A 26,728-nucleotide genomic window follows, 5' to 3' on the forward strand; every position below is an offset into this window, starting at 1 on the left:
CCCAGTAGTGCAATTGCTGGGTCATATGGTAGCTCTGTTTTCAACTTTTTGAGGAACCTCCATACTGTTTTCCAGAGTGGCTGCACCAGCTTGCATTCCCACCAACAGTGGAGGAGGGTTCCCCTTTCTCCGCATCCCCGCCAACATCTGTCATTTCCTGACTTGTTAATTTTAGCGATTCTGATTGGTGTGAGGTGGTATCTCATCAAGTTTTTTATTTGGATTTCCCTGATGCCGAGCGATGTTGAGCACTTTTTCATGTGTCTGTTGGCCATTTGGATGTTTCTTTAGAAAAATGTCTGTTCATGTCTTCTGCCCATTTCTTGATTGGATCATTTCTTCTTCGGGTGTTGAGTTTAAGAAGTTCTTTATAGATTTTGGATACTAGCTCTTTATCTGATACATCATTTACAAATATCTTCTCCCATTGTATTGGTTGTCTTGGTTTTGTTGACTGTTTCTTTTGCTGTGCAAAAGCTTTTTATCTTGGGCGCCTGGGTGGCTCAGATGGTTAAGCATCTGCCTTTGGCTCAGGTCATGATCCCGGAGTCCTGGGATCGAGTCCCGCATCGGGCTTCCCGCTCTGCGGGAAGTCTGCTTCTCCCTCTGCCTCTCTCTCTCATGAATAAGTAAATAAAATCTTTAAAAAAAAAAAAAATTAAAAAAAAAAAAGCTTTTTATCTTGATGAAGTCCCGATAGTTCATTTTTGCCCTTGCTTCCCTTGCCTTTGGTAACGTTTCTAGGAAGAAGTTGATGCGGCTTAGGTCGAAGAGGTTGCTGCCTGTGTTCTCCCTTAGGATTTTGATGGACTCCTGTCTCACATTTAGGTCTTTCAACCATTTTGAGTATTTTTTTTGTGTGGTGTAAGGAAATGGTCCAGTTTCATTCTTCTGCCTGTGGCTGTCCAATTTTCCCAACACCATTTGTTGAAGAGACTGTCTTTTTTCCATTGGACATTCTTCCCAGCTTTGTTGAAGATTAATTGACCATAGAATTGAGGGTCCATTTCTGGGCTCTCTCTTCTGTTCCATTGATCTATGTGTCTGTTTTTGTGCCAGTACCATACTGTCTTGATGATGACAGCTTTGTAATAGAGCTGGAAGTCCGGAATTGTGATGCCACCAGCTTTGCTTTTCTTTTTCAACATTCCTCTGGCTATGCGGGGTCTTTTCTGGTTCCATACAAATTTTAGGATTATTTGCCCCATTTTTTGAAAAAAGTTGATGGTATTTTGATAGGGATTGCTTTGAATGTGTAGATTGCTCTAGGTAGCACTGACATCTTCACAATATTTGTTCTTCCAATCCATGAGCATGGAACGTTTTTCCATTTCTTGGTGTCTTCCTCAATTTCTTTCATGAGTATTTTATAGTTTTCTGAGTACAGATTCTTTGCCTCTTTGGTTAGATTTATTCCTAGGTATCTTATGGTTTTGGGTGTAATTGTAAATGGGATCAACTCCTTAATTTCTCTTTCTTCTGTCTTGTTGTTGGTGTATAGGAATGCCACTGATTTCTATGCATTGATTTTATATCCTGCCACTTTACTGAATTCTTGTATGAGTTCTAGCAGTTTTGGGGTGGAGTCTTTGGGGTTTTCCACATAAAGTATCATATCATCTGCAAAGAGTGAGAGTTTGACTTCTTCTTTGCTGATTCAGATGGCTTTTATTTCTTTTTGTTGTCTGATTGCTGTGGCTAGGACTTCTAGTACTATGTAGAATAGCAGTGGTGATAGTGGACATCCCTGCTGTGTTCCTGACCTTAGGGGGAAAGCTCTCAGGTTTTCCCCATTGAGTATGATATTTGCTGTGGGTTTTTCATAGATGGCTTTTATGATATTGAGGTATGTACCCTCTATCCCTGTACTCTGATAGTTTTGATCAAGAAAGGATGCTGTACTTTGTCAAATGCTTTTTCTGCATCTATTGAGAGGATCATATGGTTCTTTTTCTTTCTTTTATTAATGTATTGTATCACGTTGATTGATTTGCGGATGTTGAACCAACCTTGCAGCCCAGGGATAAAGCCCACTTGGTCATGGTGAATAATCCTTTTAATGTACTGTTGGATCCTATTGGCTAGTATTTTGGTGAGAATATTTGCATCCATGTTCATCAAGGATATTGGTCTGTAATTCTCCTTTTTGATGGGGTCTTTGTCTAGTTTTGGGATCAAGGTAATGGTGGCCTCATAAAACAAGTTTGGAAGTTTTCCTTCCATTTCTATTTTTAGGAACAGTTTCCGAAGAATAGGTATTAATTCTTCTTGAAATGTTTGGTAGAATTCCCCTGGGAAGCCATCTGGCCCTGGGCTTTTGTTGGGAGATTTTTGATGACTGCTTCAATTTCCTTAGTGGTTATAGGTCTGTTCAGGTTTTCTATTTCTTCCTGGTTCAGTTTTGGTAGTTGATACATCTCTAGGAATGCATCCATTTCTTCCAGATTTTCTAATTTGCTGCCATAGAGTTGCTCATAATATGTTCTTATAATTGTTTGTATTTCTTTGGTGTTGGTTGTGATCTCTCCTCTTTCATTCGTGATTTTATTTATTTGGGTCCTTTCTCTTTTCTTTTTGATAAGTCTGGCCAGGGGTTTATCCATCTTGTTAATTCTTTCAAAGAACCAGCTCCTAGTTTTGTTGATCTGTTCTATTCTTTTGGTTTCTATTTCATTGACTTCTGCTCTGATCTTTATTATTTCTTTTCTCCTGCTGGGTTTAGGCTTTATTTGCTGTGCTTTCTCCAGCTCTTTTAGGTGTAGGGTTAGGTTGTGTATTTGAGACCTTTCTTGTTTCTTGAGAAAGGTTGTATTGCTATATACTCTCCTCTTAGGACCGCCTTTGCTGCATCCCAAAGATTTTGAACAGTTGTGTTTTCATTTTCATTGGTTTCCATGAATTTTTTAAATTCTTCTTTAATTTCCTGGTTGACCCATTCATTCTTTAGTAGGATGCTCTTTAGCCTCCATGTGTTTGAGTTCTTTCCGACTTTCCTCTTATGACTGAGTTCTAGTTTCAAAGCATTGTGATCCAAAAATATGCAGGGAATGATCCCAATCTTTTGATACCAGCTGAGACCTGATTTGTGACCTAGGATGTGATCTATTCTGGAGAATGTTCCATGTGCACTAGAGACGAATGTGTAGTCTGTTGCTTTGGGATGGAATGTTCTGAATATATCTGTGAAGTCCATTTGGTCCAGTGTGTCATTTAAAGTCTTTATTTCCTTGTTGATCTTTTGCTTAGATGATCTGTCCATTTGAGTGAGGGGCGTGTTAAAGTCCCCCACTATTACTGTATTGTTGCCGATGTGTTTCTTTACTTTTGTTATTAATTGGCTTATATAATTGGCTGCTCCCATGTTAAGGGCATAGATATTTATAATTGTCATATCTTCTTGTTGGATAGACCCTTTAAGTAGGATATAGTGTCCTTCCTCATCTCTTATTATAATCTTTGGTTTAAAATCTAATTTGTCTGATATAAGGATTGCCACCCCAGCTTTCTTTTGGTGTCCATTAGCATGGTAAATGGTTTTCCACCCCCTCATTTTCAATCTGGGGGTGTCTTTGGGTCTAAAATGTGTCTCTTGCAGACAGCCTATCAGTGGGTCTTGTTTTTTTTATCCAATCTGATACCCTGTGTCTTTTGCTTGGGGTATTTAGCCCATTTACATTTAGGGTAACTATTGAAAGGTATGAATTTAGTGCCATTGTATTGCCTGTAAGGAGGCTGTTACTATATATTGTCTGTGTTCCTTTCTGGTCTATGTTACTTTTAGGCTCTCTCTTTGCTTAGAGGACCCCTTTCAATATTTCTTATAGGGCTGGTTTTGTGTTTGCAAATTCCTTTTGTTTTTGTTTGTCCTGGAAGCTTTTTATCTCTCTTTCTATTTTCAGTGACAGCCTAGCTGGATATAGTATTCTTGGCTGCATATTTTTCTCATTTAGTGCTCTGAATTATCATGCCAGTCCTTTCTGGACTGCCAGGTCTCTGTGGATAGGTCTGCTGCCAATCTAATGTTTCTACCATTGTAGGTTACAGATCTCTTGTCATGAGCTGCTTTCAGGATTTTCTCTTTGTCTCTGAGACTCGTAAGTTTTATTATTAGATGTCGGGGTGTTGATGTATTTTTATTGATTTTGAGGGGGGTTCTCTGTGCCTCCTGGATTTTGATGCCTGTTTCCTTCCCCAAATTAGGGAAGTTCTCTGCTATAATTTGCTCCAATATACCTTCTGCCCCCTCTCTGTTTCTTCTTCTTCTGGGATCCCAATTATTCTAATGTTGTTTCGTCTTATGGTATCGCTTCTCTCTCGAATTCTGCCCTCGTGATCCAGTAGTAGTTTATCTCTCTTTTTCTCAGCTTCTTTATTTTCCATCATTTGGTCCTCTATATCAGTAATTTTCTCTTCTGCCTCATTTATCCTAGCAGTTAGAGCCTCCTTTTTTTATTGCACCTCATTAATAGCCTTTTTGATTTTGACTTGGTTAGATTTTAGCTCTTTTATTTCTCCAGAAAGGGTTTCTCTAATATCTTCCATGCTTTTTTCAAGCCCAGCTAGTATCTTTAAAATCATCATTCTGAACTCTAGTTCTGACAATTTACTAATGTCTGTATTGATTAGGTCCCTGGCAGTCAGTACTGCCTCTTGTTCTTTTTTTTGAGGTGATTTTTTCCATCTTGTCATTTTGTCCAGAGGAGACTAGATGAATGAGAGAACAAAATGTTAACAGTGTAAGAACGACCCCAGAAAAATATACACTAAACAAATCAGAAGAGACCTGAAACTGAGGGGGAGAAAAGGGAAAGCAAGAAAAAAGAAAAAAAAAAAAAAGGAAAAAGATAAAAACAGATAAACCAAAAAAACAGAATATGATCAAATATGATCAGGCTGGTGCATAGATCAGTGCCACACACCAGATTTTGGGTGTATTTTGGTCTGTTAGAAGAAAGTGCCTCCCAACATTTTAAAGAAAGAAAAACTTATATATGTACAAAAATAAGGATAAATACAATGAAGGGATGGAATATGACTGTAAAGATGAAAATTATAAAAGATTTTATAAAAGGAATTGATAAGTTGGTTGAATAAAGAAAGAAGAGGATTTTTTTTTTTTTTTTTTTTTTAAAGAGAATGTGATCAGGCAGGAGACTAGAACAAAGCCATGCACCAGAGATTTAGGGTATATTTTGATCTGTTAGAAGAAACTGTATCCCAAAATTTTAAAGAGTGAACAACTTATATATACATATATATATATACCAAAAATAGGTTAACTACTGTGAAGGGATAGAATATGACTTTAAAAATGAAAAATAAAAAAGATTTTTTTAAAAAGGGATTGATAAGATGATTGAAAAAGGGAAAAAGAAAATTCAAAAAAAAAAATTAACTTTGAAAGACTAAAGAATCATGGGAAAAAAGCCGTGAATTCTATGTGCTGTGTTCCCCAAGTGTTGGAGTTCTGCCGTTCTCATTGATCGGTAAACTTGGTCTTGGCTGGCTGTTCTTGCTGATCTGCTGGGGGAGGGGCCTGTTGCCGTGGTTCCCAAATGTCTTTCCCGGAGGTGGAGTTGCCCCGCCCTTGCCAGTCTGGGCTAAGTAATCTGCTCGGGTTTGCTCTCGGGAGCTTTTGTTCCCTGCAAGCTTTCAGTACAGCTTTGGAGGACGACAGTGAAAATGGCGGCCTCCCAATCTCTGCCCTGGAGGAGCCAAGAACTCGGGGCCCCACTTCTCAGTGAGCCCCCAGAGAAAAGCACTCACTCCTGTCTCCCTGGTCTCTGGCTGCATTCTGTGCTCACCTGGCCTGTGACCGCGCGTTTCTCTCTCTGACACCTGACCCCGGGTGGAGTCTCCAAACCCAGCAGATCCCTGCGGTGCACTCCTGCACTGCTCCTCCCGGGGGAGGAAGGGGAGTCTCCCCGGATCTGCCGCTTGCTGGGTCCCTGCTGGAGGAGCAGTGGCCCGACTGTGCCGCGGATCACGGTTTATGGCAACCCCGAGCTGAGAGCCTGCTCCTTGGCTCCATCTCTGCAGCCAGCTTCCCCACTCCGATACCTGGGAGCTCTGCCGCACTCAGGCACCCCCAGTCTTTCTGTGACCCCGAGGGTCCTGAGACCACACTGTCCCAGCGAGGGTTACACCCCCCGCTTAGCCACTGGGGCAACGTCCCTCAGCGGAGCAGACTTCTAAAAGTTCCGATTTTGTGCTCTGCTGCTCTATCACTTGCTGGTAGAGGCTGACGGAGGCTCCGTCCCCCTGCAGTCTATCCTCCCAAATATCGCCTCGGATTCACTTCTCCGCACATCCTACCTTCCAGAAAGTGGTCACTTCTTGGTTCAGAGAGTTGCTGCTATTCTTTTCTTCCATCTCCTGTTGAGTTCATAGGTGTTCAGAATGGTTTGATCCCTATCTAGCAGAATTCCTGGGACCAGATGAAATTTAGGTGTCCTACTCCTCTGCCATCTTGTTCCTCCCCCTGAAATTCATTTATTGATGAATACTTGGGTTGTTTCTACCTTTTGACTCTTGTGAATAATGGTGCTATGAACAATAGTATGTAAGTATTTGTTTGAGTCCTTTCTCTTCTTTGGGGTATATACCTGATATTTGAAATGCTTGATTTTGGGGTTCCTGGGTGGCTCAGTTGGTTAAGTGTCCCAACTCTTGATTTTGATTCAGGTGATGATCACAGGGTCCTTGGATTGAGCCCCACATTGGGCTCACATGCTTGTTGGGAGTGTGCAGGAGATTCTCTTTCTTCCTCTCCCTCTGTCCCTACCCCCCGCCCCTATGCACTCACTCACTCTCACTCACTCTCACTCACTCTCTCTCAAATAAGTAAATCTTTATTAAAAAAAAAAAAAGTTTGATCGTGTGGTAATTTTATACTTAAATTTTTTTCCTTAAAGATTTTATTTATTTGACAGAGAGTGAGCATACAAGCAGGGGGAGTAGCAGAGGGAGAGGGAGAAGTACACTCCCCACTGAGAACGGAGCCCAGCTTGGGGCCCTATCCCATAGGATCATTACCTGAGCCAGAGGCAGGCGCTTAACCAACTGAGCCACACAAGCGCCCCTCTTTTTAACTTTCTGAGGAATTTCTGAACTGTTTTCCATAGTGGTTGAACAATTTTGCTTTCCTACCAGCAGTGCAGAAGGATTCCAAGGTTGCCATGTCCTCACCAACACTTACTAATTTTCTCTTTCTTTTTTCTTTTTCTTTCTTTCCCTTTTCTTCCCCTTTCCCTTTCTTTCCCTGTCCTTTTTCCCTTTCCATCTTTTCCCTTTTCCCTTTTCCCTTTCCCCTTCTTCTCTCACCATGTCCTCACCAACACTTACTAATTTTCTTTCTTTTTTCTTTTTCTCTTTCTTTCTTTCTCTCTCAGTCTCTCTCTCTCTCTCTTAGCCATCCTAATGGCTGTGAAGTTATAACTCATTGTGGTTTGATTTACATTTCCCTAATAACTAGTCTTTTTTTAAAGTAACTATTGGCCATTTTTTTTTTTTTAAGTCATTTGACAGAGACACAGTGAGAGAGCGAACACAAGCAGGGGGAGTGGGAGAAGGAGAAGCAGGCTTCCCGTGGAGCAGGGAGCCTGATGCGGGGCTCGATCCCAGGACCCTGCCCCATGACCTGAGCCAAAGGCAGACGCTTAACAACTGAGCCACCCAGGCACCCCATTTTTATATCTGTGAAGAAATGTCTGTTCAAGTTTTGTGCCCGTTGTTTTTTTTTTAATTGGATTCTTGTATTTTTCCTGTATTCTGGACATAATTCCTCATTAGATAGAAGATTTGCAAATAGTTTCTCCCATTTGCATTATCTTTACACTTTCCTGATAGTGTTTTTGATGCAAAATAGTTTTTAACTTTGAAGTCAGATTTATCCATTTTTTCTTTTATTGTCTTTTCCTTTTGATGTCATATCCAAGAAATGATTGCCAAATCCAATGTTGTGAAGATTTTCTCCAGTATTTTCTTATAAGAGTTTCATGCTTTAACTCTTTATATTTAGGTCTTGATCTACTTTGAGTTAATTTTTGTATGTCTTGGGGCACCTGGGTGGCTCAGTTGATTAAGCCTCTGCCTTTGGCTCAGGTCATGATCTCAGGGTCCTGGGATCGAGTCCCACATCGGGCTCCCTGCTTGCAGGAACCCTGTTTCTCACTCTTTTCCCTGCTTGTGCTCTCTCTCTCAAACAAAATATTAAAAAAATTGGGGGTACCTTGTAAGGATCACTTTTATTGTTCATCAGTAATGTATGGAAATGCAACTGATATTTGCATTTTGATTTTGTATCCTGTGACTTCGATGCATATACTACCGCTAATAGTTTTTTTGGAGGAGGAGCACAGAATCGTTAGGTTTTTCTGCATATAAAATCCTTCAGTCTGTTAAGAGATCATTTCACTTCTTAATTTCCAAGTTGGATACTTTTAATTTCTTTCTTTCTTTTCTTTTTTTTTTTTTAACCTAGTTGTTCTGGCTAGCACTTGTAATGTTATGTCAAATAAAAGTGGTAAAAGTGGGCATCCTGTCCTGTTCCTGACCTTAATGGAAAATATTTTAGCCTTTAAACACTGAATATATTACCTGTGCATTTTTGATAGATGGCCTTTATCATGTTGAGGAAGTTTTCTTCCATTCTTTACTATGTTGAGTGATTGTGTCATGAATTTTGTCATGTTTTTTATGCATCAATTGTGATGATTGTGTGAGGTTTTTTCCCTTCACTTTATTAATGTGGTGAACTACGTTGATTTTCACTTGCCATCCTTGCATTCCAGGAATAAATCTACTTGGTCCTGGTGTATAATTCCTTTAATATGCTGATGGATTTTATTTGCTAGTTTTTGTTTATTTGCTAGTGTGTTTGCATCATTACTTAAGAGGAATACGAGTCTATAGTTTTTCCCTTCTTGTAGTATTTTTATTTGCCTTTGCTATCAGGGTGATGTTTGCCTCATAGAATGAGTTAGGAGTATTTTCTCTTCTACAGTCTTTTGGAAGATTTTAAGAAGGATTGGTGTTAATTCTTCTTTAAAGCCATCCAGTTTGGAGATTTTCTTTGTTACGTAATTTCCAGCGTACAGGTCTTTGGTGTCCTTGGTTAAATTTATTCTTAGGTATTTTATTCTTTCCAAGGCAATTTTAAATGGGATTGTTTTCTTAATTTTTCCTACTGCTGGTTTGTTATTATAGAAATGCAACAGATTTCTGTATAGTAATTTGGTATCCTGGAACTTCACTGAATTCATTTATTCTAATAGTTTTTTTTGTTTTTTTGATGGCATCTGAAGGGTTTTCTATATATAGTACCATGTCATCTGCAAATAGTGACAGCTTTACTTCTTCCTTACCAATTTGGATGCCTTTTATTTATTTTTCTTACCTGATTGCTGTGGTGAGGACTTCCAGTAATATGTTGAATGAAAGTGGTGAGAGAGGACATACTTGTTTTGTTCCTGATCTTAGAAGAAAAGCTTTCACCTTTTTACCTTTGAGAATGATATTATCTGCAGGTTTGTCATATATAGTCTTTATTAAGGTGAGGTGAGTTCCTTCTAAAAGGGTGAGGTTATGTTCCCTCTAAAACTACTTTGTTGAGGGTTTTGTCATGAATGGATGTTGGAATTTGTCAGATGCTTTTTCTGTATATATTGAGATGATGATAATATGATTTTTATCTTTCTTTTTGTTGATGTATCCTTGGTCATGGTGAATGAGTCAATGTGTTGTTGAATTTGGTTTGCTAATATTTTGTTGAGAATTTTTGCAATTATATTCATCAAGGATATTGGCCTGTTATTCTCTTTGTAATGTTTTTGTCTGGTTTTGGTATCAGTATGCTGACCTCATAGAAAGAACCGGGAAGCATTTCTTCCTCGTAGATGTTTTTGGGAATAGTTAGAAAAGGACAAGTATTAACTCTTCTTTAAATGTGTGGTAGAAAAAAAAATAAGTGGTAGAATCACCTGTGAAGCTACACGATCCTGGACTCTTGTTTGGGTGTTTTTTTTAGTTACTGATGCATTTTTGTTACTAGTAATTGGTCTGTTCAGATTTTGTATTTCTTTCACACCTAGTCTTAGAAGATAGCATGTTTCTAGGAATCTTTTGATTTCTTCCACGTTGTCCACTTTGTTGGTGTATTCTTTTGCATAGTGGTCTCTTCTAATCTTTTGTATTTCTGTGGTGGTGGTAATTTTTCGTCTTTCACTTCTGATTATATTTGAGTTTTCTTTTTTCCTTGATGAGCCTGGCTAAAGATTTATCATTTTTGTTCATTGTTTCAAAGAACCAGCTCATAGATTCATTGATCTGATCTTATTTTCATTTTTTTAGTTTTTATTTCCTCTCTGATCTTGATTTCCTGCTATGAACTTTGGGCTTTGTTCTTTTTTTCCTAGTTCCTTTAGGTGTAAGGGTAGATTGTTTGAGATTTCTCTGGTTTTTCTTGAGGTAAGCCTGTATATTATAAATTTCCCTCCTAGAACTGCTTTTGCATTGTCTCAAAGATCTTGAACCATTGTGTTTCCATTTTATTTGTCTTCAGGTATTTTTTTTATTTCCTCTTTTTCTTTATTGACCCATTGTTGAGTAGCATATTTAGTCGCCATGTGTTTGTATTTTGCAGTTTTTCTTGTACTTTCTAGTTTAATACTGTTGTGGTCAGTAAAGATGCTTGATAGGATTTCAGTCCTCTTAAATTTATCAAGACTAGTTTTGTGGCCTAATATATAATCTACCCTGGAGAATGTTCTGTGTGCACTTGAAAAGGATGTGTATTTGGCTATACTTGGATGGAATGTTCTGTACATATCTGTTAGGTCCATCTGGCCTAATGTGTTGTTCAAAGCCACTGTTTTTTGTTGTGTTTTTTTGTTGTTGTTTTGTTTTGTTTGTTTTTTTTTTACTGATTTTTGTCTCGATGCTCTATCCATTGATGTAAGCAGGGTGTTAAAATCTTCTAATGTATTACTGTCCATTTCTCCATTTATGTTAATATTTGCTTTATATATTTCTGTTTATATATTAAACATATTTAGGTACATAGATATTTACAATTGTTATATCCTCTTGCTGGATTGATTCCTTTATCATTACATAATGCCTTTATCTCTTGTTAACGGTCATTGCTCTAAATGCTGTTTTGTCTGCTGTAAGTATTGCCATCCAGCTTTTTCTTCCCCCCCACTCCCTTTTGCACGGAATGTCTTTTCCAGCCCTTCACTTGCAGTTTGTATGTGTCTTTAGGTCTGAAGTGAGTCTCTTGTAAGCAGCATGTAGATGGATCCCCTTTTATTTTCCATTCAGTATCTTAATGTCTTTTGATGGGAGTATTTGGACCATTTACATTTAGGGCAGTTATTGATAGGTATGTATTTAGTGCCATTTTAGTTGTTCTTTGGTTGTTTTTATAGTTCTTCTTTATTCTTTAGCTCTCTTCCCTAGTTACTTGATGTCTTTGTTTAATGTTATGCTTGGGTTCCTTTCTGTAAATTCTTTGTGTATCATACTTACTTGGTTTGTGGTTGTCATGAAGTTCATATTTAATATCTTCTGTTTATAGCAGCCTTTATTAAGTTGATGGTCAGTTAAGTTCAAACACATTCTGAAAACACTACATTTTATTCCCTACTATTTTATGTATATAAAACTGCAGATGTTCTATTTTTCATCTTTTTATTCTGTGTATCCCTTAACTAATTTTTGTAGGTATAATTGATTTTGCTTTTAATCTTCATGCTAGCTTTATAAGTGATTGATCTACTACTTTTACTTCTGTTGCTTTTACTGGTGAATTTTTTTCTTTTCATAATTTTCTTCTTTTTATGGCTTTGTCTTTTCTGATTAAAGAAGTCCTGTTAACATTTCTTATAAAGCTGGTTTAGTGGTGATGAACTGCTTTTGTTTCTCTGGGAAACTTTCTCCTTCAGTGTTGAGTGATAACCTTGCTGGGTTGAATATTCTTGGTTGTAGGTTTTTGCCTTTCACCTTGAATGTATCTTGCCACTTTGTTCTGGTACAAAGTCTTTGCTGAAAAATTAGCCTATAGCCTTATAAGGTTTCCCTTGTACATAGTAATTTGTTTTCTCCTGCTGCTCTTAAGATTCCTGTTTCTTTAATTTGTGACATTTTAATTGTTGTGTCTTGGTGTGGATCTCCTTGGGTTCATCTTATTTGGGGCTGTGTTTCCTAGATACCTGTTTCCTTCCCCAGTTTAGGGAAATTTTTAACTATTACTTCTTCAGATAAGCGTTCTGCCCCTATCTCTCTCTGTCTTTCTGGTACTCCTATAATGTAAATGTTCATATGCCTGATTTTGTCTCAGAGGTACCTTAGTATATGCTCATTTTTTTTTTCTTTTTGCTCTTCAGTTTGAGTACTTTCCAGTACATTGTCTTTCAGATCATTGATCCATTCTTCTGCATCCTCTAATCTGCTGTTGATTCCTTCTACTGTATTTTTCTTTTATAATATTCTTTTTTTTTTTAAGATTTTATTTATTTATTTGAGACAGAGAGAATGAGAGAGACAGAGAGCACATGAGAGGGGGGAGGGTCAGAGGGAGGAGCAGGCTCCCTGCCAAGCAGGGAGCCCGATGCGGGACTCGATCCCAGGACTCCAGGATCATGACCTGAGCCAAAGGCAGTCGCTTAACCAACTGAGCCACCCAGGCGCCCATTTTTCTTTTATAATATTCTTTAGCTCTGATTGGTTCTTTTTCTTATATTTTCTATTTCTTTGTTGTAGTTCTCACTGAGTTCATCCACTCTTCTCAAATTCAGTGAGAATCTTTATGACCATTATTTTGAACTCTGTATGTAATTGCTCACTTATCTCCATTTCACTTAGGTATTTTTTTGAGGTTTTATTTTGTTACTTTGGAACATATTCCTCTGTCTCCTCCTTTTGTCTCAATCTCTTTGTTTCTATGTATTAGGTAGGTCAGCTATGTCTCCTGGTCTTGAAGGTAGTGGTGCTATTTAGAAGGCATCCTGTGGGGCCCAGTAGTACAGTCCCCCCTCATCACCAGCACCAGGTGGTCCAGGGGTGTCCCCTCTGTGGGCTGTATGCACCCTCCTGTTGTGACTGGGCTGCACCTGCTGCAGCAGTTGTGCTGGTGGTTGCTGCTGGCCCCCAGCCTAACTGTCTGCATTTACTGGCCCTGAGTACTGCCTGTGCCTTGGTGGACAGGGCTGGCCCCAGCTGTGGCTGGCTGAGAGGCCTGGCTGTAGCTGTTGCAGGCTTGCCTGGTGGGTAGGATTAGCTTCTGGCACAGCTGGCTGAGAGGCCAGGGTGTAGCTGCTGTGGGTGTGTTCCCTCTCTGCCCACCCCCCTTCCAGGAGCCTCTTGTGGGGGTGCCAGTCCTGGCTAGGACTGCCTGCCAGGTATGTCAGGGGCAGGAGCTGCTTTGGAGGGATGCATGCCTGGGCAGGTGGGTCTGCAGGGGAATGCTTGGGTGAGGTGAACAATGCTAGCAGTGCAGATGGCGAGTTGTCAGAACAGGCCCTAGCAAGCAGCCAGCCAGCTGGGCGGAAGGAGGGCAAGAAAAATGGCACCCACTAGCACTTCCATTCTTTGAGAAAGCCCTTGTAGATCCCTGCCCCTTTACATGTCCTAAAACTAGTCAGTAAATCTTCACTTATAACCCAGGTACTTTACAAACTACTGCTCTGTGCTGGGCCTTGGACAGAGTGGTACAGCATGCTGTCCCTTTAGGAAAAGTCTCAGTTTCCTATAACACCCTGGCTCTCCTGGAGTTAAGCCCTGTTCAGAGCCTTGTATTATGGGGGCTTGTCTTTAAGTACAGGTTCCCAAGGCCTGGGGTGCTTAATGTGTGGCTTGATCTCTTTGTTCCTCAGGGAGGACCTTCCCACTTGTGATATCCTTCCCACTTGTAGGTCCCTACACCAGGGGTTCGGTTCACAAACTCCATCTCTGCCAGCTTCTTACCTTCTCAGTGTGGCTCCTTTTTTGTCTTTAGCTATGGATGGTCTGTTCTGTTAATCTTCAGGCCATTTTCAGAATGACTTGCCTTATATGTACCTGTTGCCTCAGTGTGTCATGGGTAGAGGTAAGCTCAGGATCCTTCTACTCTGCCATCCTCATAGAACTCTTGTGTCAACATAGTCTTCATTTCTTTTTTGATTTCTTCCTTGACTCATTGGTTGTGGGAGGTAAGATTTTATATTTTAGTTGAACTGGTGAAAGATGATAACATTAGACAGTGATAACTAATGTACAAATGTATATATGTATCTAGATACATAATATCTAGAGAAATAAAAAGATAAATTTAAAACACTATGGATACATCAAATGTAATTCTAAAAAAAATACATAGAGAGCTACAGAAAACCAGAAATGGAGAAAACCAACTGAAAAGAAAAAAAGAAAGTGGCAGAGTTAAACCTTAATGTAGGAATAATTACCTTAAATGTAAATGGTCAAAATACACAAAGAGTTGCCAGAGTGGATTAAAAAATAAGACCCTACTGTATGCTTTCTTTCAGAAACTCTAAATCTAACCATATATGTAGATTAAAACTAAAAGGACAGAAAAAGGCCTATCATGGAAATGTGAATCAAAAGAAAGCAGTAATGGCTGTATAAATATCAGATAAAGTAGATTTCATAGCAAAAAATAAAATTACTGGACTGGGACATTATATAATGATAAAAGGGTCAACCCACCTAAGAGATCTAGCAATCCTAAATGTATGTACCAAAGAAGATAGTAATAAAACATGTGATTCAAAAACTGATGGAACCAAAAAGAAAAATAGACAAATTCACAGTTCAAGTTGGAGACCTCATTGCTCCCTTCTGAGAAATTGAAAGAACAAGCAGATAAGAAATTAGCAAGGATATGGAAGGATTCAGTCCCATCAACCAGGAGGATCTAATCAACATTTATAGAACACTCCATGCAACAACAGCAGAATTCACATTCTTTTCAAATGCTCATGAAACATAGACCGTGATATATCATATCCTGGACCATAGACAACCTTAACAAATATAAGAGATGTGAAATGGTACAGAGTATGTTCTTTGTTGACAGTAGAATCAAAAAGAAATCAATAATGGAAACATAATAGGAAAATTTCAGCACTCTGAAACTGAAAAGCACATCTTTAAATATCCCATGAGTCAAAGAAGTAGTCTCAAGGGAAACAAAACATAGAGAACTTAATGAAAATGAGAATAAAACATACCAAAATCTGTGGGAACAGCCAAAGCAGTTCTCAGAGGGAAATTGATCGCACTGAAAATGCATGCATTAAAAAAGGAAAGTGTCAAATTGGTAATCTAGGTTTCCACTTTAAGAACCTAGAGAAAAGAAGAGCAAAATAGTTACAAAGCAACCAGAAAGAAATAATAAAGAGCAAAGTCTATGAAATTTAAAAAATAGAGAAAAATCACTGAAACTAAGTTAATTCTTGAAAGATTAGTGAGAAGGCAAGTTACCATTATCAGGAATAAAATGGGCTACCACTACATCCTCTGCAGACATTAAAAGAATAATAGGCAATATCAAAACAAGAAACAACCTCTACACACATAAATTTGACACCTAGAAGAACTGGACCAATTCCTCAAAAACCAGAACTATTACAAATCATCCAATAAGAAATAACTTTTCGAACTGATGTATAATACTGTATTAGTTTTAGTTGTGCAGCATCGTGAGTTTAGGCATAGATGGAGAAATGATTATCACAATTTTAGGTAACACCCACCCTAAAGAAGAAAAACATTGTGTTAACTGATGCATGCAAAACATTTTACCAAATTCAATGCCCATTTCTGATAAGAACTCTCAGAATTAGAAACAGAGGGTAAGTGCCTCAATTTGCATGAAGAACATCACCCGAAAGCTACATAATGGTAAACCCATAGCGTATCTTCAGCTGCCCACTAAATATCTGTGCTTAAATATTTGATAGACATCTCAAAGTGAACTTGCAAAACTGAACCTCTACCTGTACTCAAACCTGCTCTTGCTGGTCTTCTCCACCTAGTGGGCTCCATGGTGCACAACCTTGGAGTCATTCATGACCTTGTTCTTTTTCTCATGATAAGCATCAGGTTCTGTCAGATAAACCCTGAAAATATATCCAGATCTCCTCTCTGGCCCGAATTACTGCATTTGCCCTGAAACTGCTTCCTCAGCCCCTTTCAGGCTCCCTCAGGGTCTGTGTTTCCCCCAGCAGCATGAATGCCTTTTTGGAGCTAAGTCAAACCAGCGCATGTCTCTGGCTAAGACTCTTTCCCATGTCACTAATAAGGACAATTTTGCAGTTGTCAGGATAAAGAAAAAAAAAAGTCTATAACGACCCTCGAGTAGTACTGGCATATTGTTTATGCTTTAATAAGTATTTATTGAGAAATAACTGTGCTATAAGAACCCCATTAAATATTGGTACTGTAACTCTGAAAACTAAACCTATTCATTATACTCCCAGAGCTTTGAATCCAGGGGCAAATACAGGTAGGCAGTTACCCAGGGTGCTCCGTGCTAGGGTATCTAACGTACAGAGAGCTATGAGAGCATTTGTGAAGGGCCCCTTGCCAAAGGAGGTGCAAGGAAATTGAGAAGGTAACTGAAAGATAAATAGAACTGAAAAATAAGTAGAAATTAAGCAGGTGAAGACTAGGTAAAAAGAAAGGGATTAGTGGGAAATTGTATTCTGCAGAGAGAGAGGATGTGACAAGGCAGGTGTGACAGGATCCTAGTGTGTAAAGGGAGGAAGGTGCTGGAATAGTTCAGAGCAATAAATGCGGTCCAGATCACATAGGGTTTTGTAGAGTATGGTAAGACTTTGAGACGTTATCTTAAAAAATAAAGTCTTATGAATTGGAGAATTAAAAATTAGAGTGACAGGGGAACCTGGGTGGTTCGGTTGGTTAAGTGTCTGCCTTTAGCTCAGGTCATGATCCCCAGGGGTCCTGGGATTGAGCCCTTAGTCAAGTCGGGCTCACTGCTCAGGGGGGAGCCTGCTTCTCCCATCCCGATTGTGCTCTATCCTCGCTATCTCTCTCTCAAATAAAATCTTTAAAAAAAGAGGGACAAGATCTCTATTTTAGAAAGCTTATTTCAATGGCACTTTGAGGAATTATTCAGAGAGACAGTAATAGAGGCAGAGAAAGTAGTTGGAAAGTGATTAGCAGAAATCCCGGTGAGTGGTGATGGTGATTTAGACCAGAGTGACACCTGGAGACAGGAAGCATAGTGGACATGCTCAAGAGGTGGTTAAGAGAGCAAAGGAGATGGCCAAAATTTGTTTGGGTGTCTTAAAAGAGCTGCTTTATAGAGTAGATGGTGAACTGAGATTTGTGCAAGATGAGTTTGAATTATCTGTGGGACTTGATGGGGAGAGGTGCCTTTGGCAGTTCTGAATTTGGCTTGAATGAGTAAAACAGAGTTTGGGAGAGAGGGAGAGATAGTTGGGATAGAGATTTGCATTTTCCCCTCGCTGAGATGTTAAGTGCTATGTGTTTAAATAATATTTGAGCATCTTAAGTTGTAAGTTTCTTGTTGCCATACGGAGAGGAGGGCTAAGTTAGGCTTGTTACGACTTGTTGGGAGGTTGTGTTTACTTTTAAAAGTGATGCTTGGATGAAGAGACTGTGTCTCATTCAGACCTGGAGACTTCCTCTTGATGCTAAATATAACATTGTGGTGTATGACACACAGTGCCCTAGGACGTTGCCATTACACTCTGTTCTCGGGGTGTGTTAGAGTCCACACAAGGGGGCAGTCCTTCATAGAAACATAGAAACATCATGGTTGCCAGGCTTTAAATTCTGATTCCACCAATTAGCAATGGTGTGACTGTGGGCAGATGATTTAACTTCTCTGAGTTTGTTTTGTCACCTATAAAATGGAAACAGTATTACCTACATCATGTGTTGTGCAAATTGAGTTAAAAATGTACAGCATTTAGGACAGAAAACTGAATGTTAGCTGTCATTACGGCCGTTATTAATAGATGAGGCTTAATTTAGATAGGTAATAGAGCACTTCATTACATTAAACGTGTGGCAGTTTGACTGGAAAGCCCAAAGTGCGTGTGAATTTCTGGGACTTCTTCACTGTGAATTGCACTGCCCTGCGGATGATAGTTACTCTCTGATGGTTTCGTTCTTTCTGATTATGAGAGTGGATGGTTAATGTGAAGAGGAAACTGGGGTTGTTAACTGCATATTAACACACGGGCAAATGGAAGAGCATTGAGTTTCATCTTTATCACTAACGGTGGTTTCTTACAGACCTGTGCTTTTACTCCTCACCTGAAGAACTAGTGTTGCTTGCTAGGCTTTCCGCTCCATGAAAAACAAAACAAACAACTTTCCTATTGAAACTTAAACTGAAGTTGTGATGAGAATGGGTTCTTTTTGATTTTTGGAAAGGCTTTGCTTTATCATTGATAATCAGAATGGATTGGGAGAGGGCTGGCAGACTGGTGGGTCGGAGTGCTGACGTTGGGGTCTGGGCAGTGAGAAGGACAAGGGAAACATGGGCTGGCAGTGCTAAAGGCTCCGTGTTCCTCTAAGACTGCCATTTTGAACAGTTAGTCAGATGCAGCTCTTTGTTGATAGTCCCTGGAATCCTGCTATGAAACATGCATTGGGAGAGATGGGGCAGGGGAGGGGAAGGGAGGGAAGAGGCGGTGGAAGGGTGAGACAGGGAGGGAGGGGGAGGGAAGGAGGCGTGTCATGCCCCCGTGATGGCTATTTTCGCTGTGGGAAACTTTCCTGTAAACTATTTTACTTTGAATCTTACAGGAATTTGAAAGTGATTATGTTGTGTTTAAGTCCAAAACTTTGGATTTTGACAGAAGGCTTGGGACGATTCTTTGCGAAGCTTTCTTTAACAGCAACGGTTTAGAAGCTGCATTTAAGGTTAGTTCTGAAGAAGCTATCATTAAAAAAATACGGATGAATAATTTTGACTGTTAGATGAAAGGAGTGAATATGTTCCTTTCTGACCCAGCTAAACAACTAGTCACATCCTGTTTGTATTCACCTCATTGAATTAAATTTTACATAAGGCACTAATGCATGATGTTTACGTGGGGCAAGGTCAGTTTTAGGACTTTGGACTATTGATCTTTTCTCAAATTCAGAGTTTTAGCTCTCGTTACCTTTAGAACTAGTTTGGCATAGCCTATGAAATCCTGATTCCAAATTAAGCCACCGTGAAAAGTGAAAAATACCTGTTCATGGAAGATTTTCTCTGTACCATTGTTTACATATGTTGGGTTCACCCGCCCACGTCATTACTCTGACTGAAACAAATAGCAGTTGGTATAATACATTCCGTCAGGCATAAGACACCGTTGGTGATCAGGCACGCCATTATTTTGTATATAAATAAAATGCTGCCCAAAAAATTATTCCATCGATTATATAACATAGTCCACTTTCAGATGTTAAGACGTGAAGAAATGTTGGACAGAGAATTAAAGAAATGCAATATGGTATTTATGTATTCCGAATTGCATTAATAAAAAAACGCACCTTCTTAGACCTCCCAAATGGACAACTTAAGATGTGGGAAAGAGGGACACCATGCAAAACTTTCTTGTCAAAGGAAAGAACTGCAAGTGAGGTGTAAAACCAGATGACATCCCAAAAGAGGAATGGAGGCTTCTGTTTCCAAAGAAATACACTGGGGATCATGGGCATAATTCATTGAAAATGGCTGTGCAAAACAATAGCACAGACCCAGACTTTATATGGGATACTGTTTGATTTTGACCTTCAAATTCACATGATGGGTCAGGTGGTGGTGAAGGTGCAAGTATCTCCTGGCCCCTGTCGAGCATTTTAACACGAAGAATTCACAAGGATTGGGGCCTGGGTGGTTCAGTCGGTGACTTGTCTGATTCTTGATCTCAGCTCAGGTCTTGATCTCAGGGTTGTGAGGTCAAGCCCCATGTTTAGTTCCACACTGGTCATGGAGCCTACAAAAAAAATTCATAAGGATGAAATAGTTCATTGTTTTGTAAGAGCTGGTAGATGAAACTGAGTTGCTGTTGGCCCAAATAAAATCTTATTATTGTAAAATTAAGCTGCCTGTGATTCCATCTCTCAGCAATTTGTCTTTGGCTACATATATGTATATGTATCCGTTTGACAAGAGTGACGTCAGAGGCTGACCCTCTTCAGTAACCTTTTTCACTTAGGAATGGATCATAAACGTTTTCTTGGTTTTAGAGTAGAATTCAGTATTTTGTAATGGCTCCACAGTGTATCATACTCTCTGTTGCTGGACCTACTTTGCTTTCATGCTTTTATAAATAACAGGACGAAAGAGTGTAGATTGTTCCCTTTACAGAGGCTCCTACTTTTTCTAATTCAAGTCTCTCTCCTTCCCGTAGCACAGCTGTTGATAGGGATTCTGTTCTAGTACATGCCACTTATTTTTTCTAAACTACTTTATCTTTTTGTCATGTTTTTTTGTCTTTAACTTTGCACCTATTTGTATCTTGTCTGTGGAAACATATAGCATCAGCCCCTGCCCAGTAGCTCTGCAGGGGTGGGACATCGTGTCACAGTTTGTGTTCTATTTAGATCCCTGTCTTCAGTGTCTTATAAAGCAGATGTCTAATAACTGCTTGAGGTTGGGGGGATGGATTGGTAGTCAAAGTACTGGAATGACTCACGGATGAGGTTTAAACTGCAGGAAGAGTCGTGGTGGAAGAGAAAAAATTACAGAATGGCATCTTGAGGAAAAAATGATGTCTACCATAGGTACAGGATGATGAACTCTGACCATGTGCCATTGGGTGACAGGGAATAAATATTTGCAGACGGTTCTCTGGAGACCATGATTCATGCCTGCTCTCGGCAAAGACATGACCAGGAAGGGCACTGGGACCAGACACTATTCTACTTGAATAGGAAACTGTGGTTCAAAGCCTACAGTGTTGGCACTCAATAAAAAACAAAACGAAGCAAAACACTAGTGGATGTTCCTCTAAAATTTACAGCATGTCTACATGAAGGTAGACTGAAATGTCGAAGATGAAGTATCCAGAAAAGTCTTCGGACAGTAAAATTGAAAGCTCTAAAATTGGGAAGTGTACATTGGTTCAGGTGGCAACATTTAAAACATCTTGGAAAGAGGCAAACCCAGGAAAACTATAAATAGGTACTACTTGAATAGTAGCAAGGGCATTATGAAAAGCCATGTTACGGAGTGCAACTGAGGAGTAGAAGAAAAGGTAGACCGTGCAGATCTCAGATGGGACTGTCAGGGAAAGAAGCATGTGGTAGGAGTCCATTTTTAATCTTTGGGGGTTGATAGGAAGGAAAATGTCTATACTCTTCACAAAAGAGCTCTCAGTTTCGTGAGGACATGGAAGCAGGAGGCCCACCTGACCCTTGTTCTCTTCCCATAGGGTAGTTTTTCTTTATCGGTGATGCTGAAAAATTATGACAATGTGTACTACCTAAAAGGTTAAGGTTTCCTTACTACTCTTTTCTAGCCTTATAGCCTCCCAAAAGAATATTTTTTCTGTGTCTTTTCCCTTTTGTACTTGGAGTCAAGTCCCACTAAGCATATCAGCTAGGCAAGATAGATGCAGCTGGAGAGCTTCTGGTATTTCAATCGTGGTCAGGATGTTAAGTGTTTGAAAAGAACAAATTGGCAAAGTAAATACATTTCCCTGGTGTAGGTGGATTGCACTTCTTTGTTAAATCTGTGAGTCAGTGTTTGCTTTTGATTGTTAACATGAAACCCAAAGTCAACAAGAGTGGTTGAAAGAAGAAAGTTAATAAGCATTTTGCTAGGGAGCAACTAACCAAGAAGGTTTTAAAATATTTAGCAGTTTCTCTACTCTTATAATTGATATTACCCGGGGCGGGGGAGGGGAAGCCAAATGTGTCTAAACTGACCTCTAAGATATGGTTTGATTTACATATTCATTGTACAATTTTTTCACCTGTTTTTTTTTCAGTGAATTTAGTGGATGTAAATATTTAGAGAATGTTAACGATGAAGCTATTTTTAAAGAAAACAGATTTTCCCCCCATTATTTTACTTTAATTGCAATGTAAGTAATATACAGTGTTATGTTAGTTTCAGGTGTACGATGTAGTGAGTCAGCAGTTCTGTACATTACTCAGTGCTCATCGTGTCTCTCTCTAATCCCTGTCACCTATTTCACCCATTCCCCCCATCCACCTCCCTCTAGTAACCATCAGTTCTCTATAGTTGAGTCTGTTTTGTTTGTTTCTCTTTTTTCCTTTGCTTTGTTTCTTAAATTCCACATATGAGTGAAATTGTAGGGTATTTGTCTTTCTCTGCATGATTTGTTTCTCTTAGCATTATACACTCTAGATCCATCCATGTTGCAAATGGCAAGACTGCATTCTTTTTTTAGGGCTGAGTAATATTCCATTGAATACATATACACTGCTTCATTATCCATTCATCTCTTGATGGGCTCCTTCCATATTTGGCTATTGTAAATAATACTACAGTAAACATAGTGGTGCATATATTTTCAAATCTGTTTTCATACTCTTTGGATGAATACCCAGTAGTTCTATTCTTAATTTTGTGATGACACTCCATCCTGTTGTCCACAGTGACTGCACCAGCTTCCATTCCCACCAACAGTGCACGAGGGTTCCTTTTTTCTCCACATCCTTGTCAACAGTTGGTGTTTAAAGAAAACAAATTTTGAGGAACACCTATTATTTCCCTAAGAAGAGTAACGAAACTTTCTTTTTGGCCATGTTGCTAACAAGGCACAGACCATGGTATATGGTTTTCTGCCCTCTTGATTATATTTTACTTTGGGGAGGTATCTTTTTTTTTTTTTTTTTTAAGATTTTATTTATTTGAGAGAGTGTGCTTGAGAGACCACAAGCTGGTGGGCAGGGGGGAGAGGGAGAAGCAGGCTCCCCGCTGAGCAGGGAGCCCGATGCGGGGCTCGATCCCAGGAACCCAGCATCACGACCTGAGCCAAAAGCAGACACTTAAGCGACTGAGCCACGCAGGCGCCCTGAGGAGTTACCTTCTTTTAAAGAAATCTCTATATAACAGGCCTACTAACTAACATTGTACGAATCCCACCCAGAGTCAGCAAGTAACAGAATCATTTCCAATGGCACCGTGGCTGTTGAGAGCCCACACAGGGGAGCGCAGAGCCCGGGGCCGGACTGCCCGGTGTCAGATGCTGGTTCTAGCGCTAGCTGTGTGAACTTGGGGAGCTTCCTCCCTCCCCACAACTCCGTTCTCTTACCTGAAACCTGTCATAACAGCAATTTCAGGCCATTAAAATAGAGTACCTGGCACCTTGTCAGCCCTATATAAACACTGCTTGTACAGAAACAAGCATTTTAATTACATTATTGTGCTCGCAAAGAAGGCTGTCTCGTGCCGGCACACAGAAGGACCCACATGGGGTAGAGAATAAGGCAGGAGGCTAATGGAAATCCCAGGTTAGGCTCCGCAGGCAGCTGAGCTTTGTGGAAGCTGGTGGTGAAGGTGAGTTTGGATCTGAGTGGGGGGCACGGACTGAGCGAGCAGAGTTTCAGGACTTTGACTTGTCTGCTTGCTGGTACTGTGTGTTCCTGCTTCAGTCCATGTGTCTCCCCCCCGCCCTGCCCCCCCAGTCTCCCTACTCACTGCCTTCCTCTGCTTGCTAACAGTTCTTGCTGCCTCATAATTTCGCTTCCATAGGTTCAGCCTGCCATGCCCTAGTTCTCTTCCTGAGGAGGAGAGAATGTGATTAGTTCAAGGCATCAGTTTGAGGTAGGACATTCCTGTCAAAGGAACTGTCTGCCTGGGGGGTGGTTGTCCTTGCCACAGGTCACTGCTGCTGCCCCAGGCCACAGTGTTGGGGTGGCTGGGTGGTGTGGCATGGGACGTGGGCCGCCACAGACAGGACAGTCCCAGTAACTGATCCATTCAGTGTATTAATGGTATGACCTGGAGGTCCTCGATGTGGATATTCTAGATCAAAAGAGTACCTGTGTAGGAGGGGAGAACAAAGAAAGATGGGATATACATTTTGCTTCTGATTTTGTATCTGCAAGCATCTTCTCAAACATTTCCTGGCACCCAGCAGGAAGAAGTAATGTTATCTGTGAGCAGGGATTGCCGACAGATCGTAGTTAATTTCTGACTCCTCTCATTTTCTGCTGAGAAAGGGAGGTTACATTTAATATTTGTTTTTATTGGAAATGTGTCTTAGATTTGGAGCTATTTCAGGATTCTTGTAGGGTTCTAGATTTTTGCTTTAACTCTAAGCACGTAGGAGGTGTAATGGGGAAAATAACTGAGTATCTGCATTAAAAATCCACAGTTCTTAACCTTTCAACTTTGATTTTTACAGCTTTTGACCATATTTGGGAATTTTCTAGAGAAACCAGTTGTCATGGAAATTTTCAGCCCACATTACAGCACACTACTGCACATGTTTAACACAGAGTTGGATATGTGTAAGCAATTGTATGATGAACACGTGAAACAGGTAAGTAGGGCATGAAGTTGAGCACATCCGCAAGCATCATTTTTGTGGGTAATGGCCATCAACTAGAACTTTATTTAATGATACCTAAAGATGAGATAGTGACAGTAAACCTTTTATGCCTTTATTTAAATGGTTTCCTTATGCAGATGAAGAACCTGCTTTAGGACCATAACTCAACTAATCAGGTTACTTAACACATACATTTTATGTCTTTGCACTGTGAAACCACCAAAATGAACAACTGCTTTCAAGGTTGGAATGCACTCTGATTAAACATGCCCTTCCTTCCTCTTCACCAAAATATAATTCTGCAGATTGAACGTGGAAATGTAGTTCTTCACCGGAATATGCCATTTACTGCAGGCAACATCAAATGGGCTAAAGAGGTCTTTGAACGACTTCAGACTTTCTGGTCCAACTTTGCATCTCTCCGGTATTTGTAAGTTATTAGGCCTATTTCATGGTAAAAATGATCCTAATGAGACAGGCAGTTTTTATAGAGGGCAGTGAGCTGTTCATTTTAGCACTTGAGGATTTCCTTGGCTGAGTTCCCTGAGATGACTTCATCCCCATGGTTTTAGAATACATTCACTGGGACGCTTAAAACTTCCATACGTTTCCCTGTTGTAGGTCCTTGCATGTTTTCTTCTCACTTTTCCTTTGCACCCACAGTATGTTGGTAGTTTTTGGTTCCTTTTCTTCAGTAACTAGCACTACTTTTATTTTGCAAATTAATGTACCTTCCTCTTGTCTTTGTAGGAATTGGTAACTTTCTGCTATTGATGTTGAGTGGAACTCTCTGGAGTTCCATTCATTTCATAATGCTATCTTATAAGGCAAAGACCATTCATAAGCATTATTTGGCTTTTCTTGTTTCTATTCCTGTTTTTTATAGTGCATTTTATTATACTTTCTATTGTATATTTCCTTGTAAAGTAGTTAAGCCGAAATCTAACATGTAGGAAAGTAGAAAAATCCTATTCCTACAGATTCTCAGAAAGTCCTGATGATGCCTTAGTTTATCAGAAGTATATTGAAATGACTGCTTTGCTAGAGCAATTTGAAAATTGTATCTATAATGAATGGAAAAGTAACGTGGATGAAATCTGTGACTTCAATTTGAATCAACCCTTGATTAAATTCAGTGCCATAAATGGGCTTCTCAGTGTCAACTTTGACCCACAGGTAGGGGTTTGATATTTTTAAGTTGTTTTATAGATGCCATTTTTATCACAAGTATATTCCTGATATTTCCAGTGATTTATATTTAATTTGGGGAGAATGTCAGTCCTGTGAGGATTATAACTGAAAACAACTTCTAATAGGTCTTTGTTTTAGAGATTTGTTTCCCAAATACTATATTAATTCCTCTTTTTTTTTTTTGGCCTTGTAATTACCATTTCCACCTTTACTGGACAATGAGCTGAGAGTAGGGTGCATTTCATTTTATCTTTGTGTCCTGTGCTTCTAGTGTAGTGTTGGGCACTTGGTAATACTTAATAAACGTTAACTCAATTGAATGTAATCTTTTATAAGAGTTTTCTGGCTTGGATTAGATTTGTAGCACATTTACCAGTGTTTTCAGTTAATTAGAATTTTATCATGTAAGGTTTGGGGAGTCCACAAAATGTATGGAATGAGAATATCCTTCAAAGGGTCAGTAAACTGTAATATGCTGGTTAAATAGGTTATTTTTATAAAACAGTTTTCCAAAACACATAAAACAACATCTAAATGCCCCAAGTAATATGAACAGTTAAATATACTCAGGATGAAAATTACCTTTATTGAAGATCCTTTTTTTTTTCCCTATGATAAACCACCTAACAGAGAAATTTCATAGATTCTCTGAATAAGTTTATTTTCTTAAAATTGCATTACATGTTATGTAATAATGAAAATGCAGAAACTTCAATATTGTAGCAGAAGGGACTATACCTCTAAATCACTGTGTGTATATATTTATATATAATGTACTATATGTGCATATATCTGGTAAATGATATCTATGTAGGTACATATATATTTTAACCTGTCTCCAACTTTGAGAGCTTGGTAGGAGGCACAAAATAAGCTTTCTTCTCTACTTAAAAGAATATGCTTAACAGGAAAGGGCACACATATGAAAATAACTATTTGTAAGTTGCCATTACAAAAAAATTAGTAAGCATTTGGCTAATTTTTTTAGACAGTGAAGATTATATGCTGTTTTTTAGCGA

At 39.3% G+C, this 26,728-nt stretch overlaps 1 protein-coding gene across 1 annotated transcript in view; it reads left to right on the top strand.

Moving 5' to 3' along the window:
- DNAH11 (dynein axonemal heavy chain 11) overlaps positions 1-26,728 on the top strand; it is a 331,116-nt gene that overhangs the window by 22,569 nt on the left and 281,819 nt on the right. Inside the window, exons 7-10 of the mRNA XM_035021398.1 lie at positions 18,805-18,921; positions 24,372-24,509; positions 24,824-24,948; positions 25,499-25,694. Of these exons, the coding sequence (XP_034877289.1) occupies positions 18,805-18,921; positions 24,372-24,509; positions 24,824-24,948; positions 25,499-25,694 (576 nt within the window). The remainder of the gene's footprint in view (positions 1-18,804; positions 18,922-24,371; positions 24,510-24,823; positions 24,949-25,498; positions 25,695-26,728) is intronic.

This window comes from Mirounga leonina, unplaced genomic scaffold (assembly GCF_011800145.1).
Source record: "Mirounga leonina isolate KUSES-001 unplaced genomic scaffold, KU_Mleo_1.0 Mir_174, whole genome shotgun sequence".
Taxonomy (NCBI): domain Eukaryota; kingdom Metazoa; phylum Chordata; class Mammalia; order Carnivora; family Phocidae; genus Mirounga; species Mirounga leonina.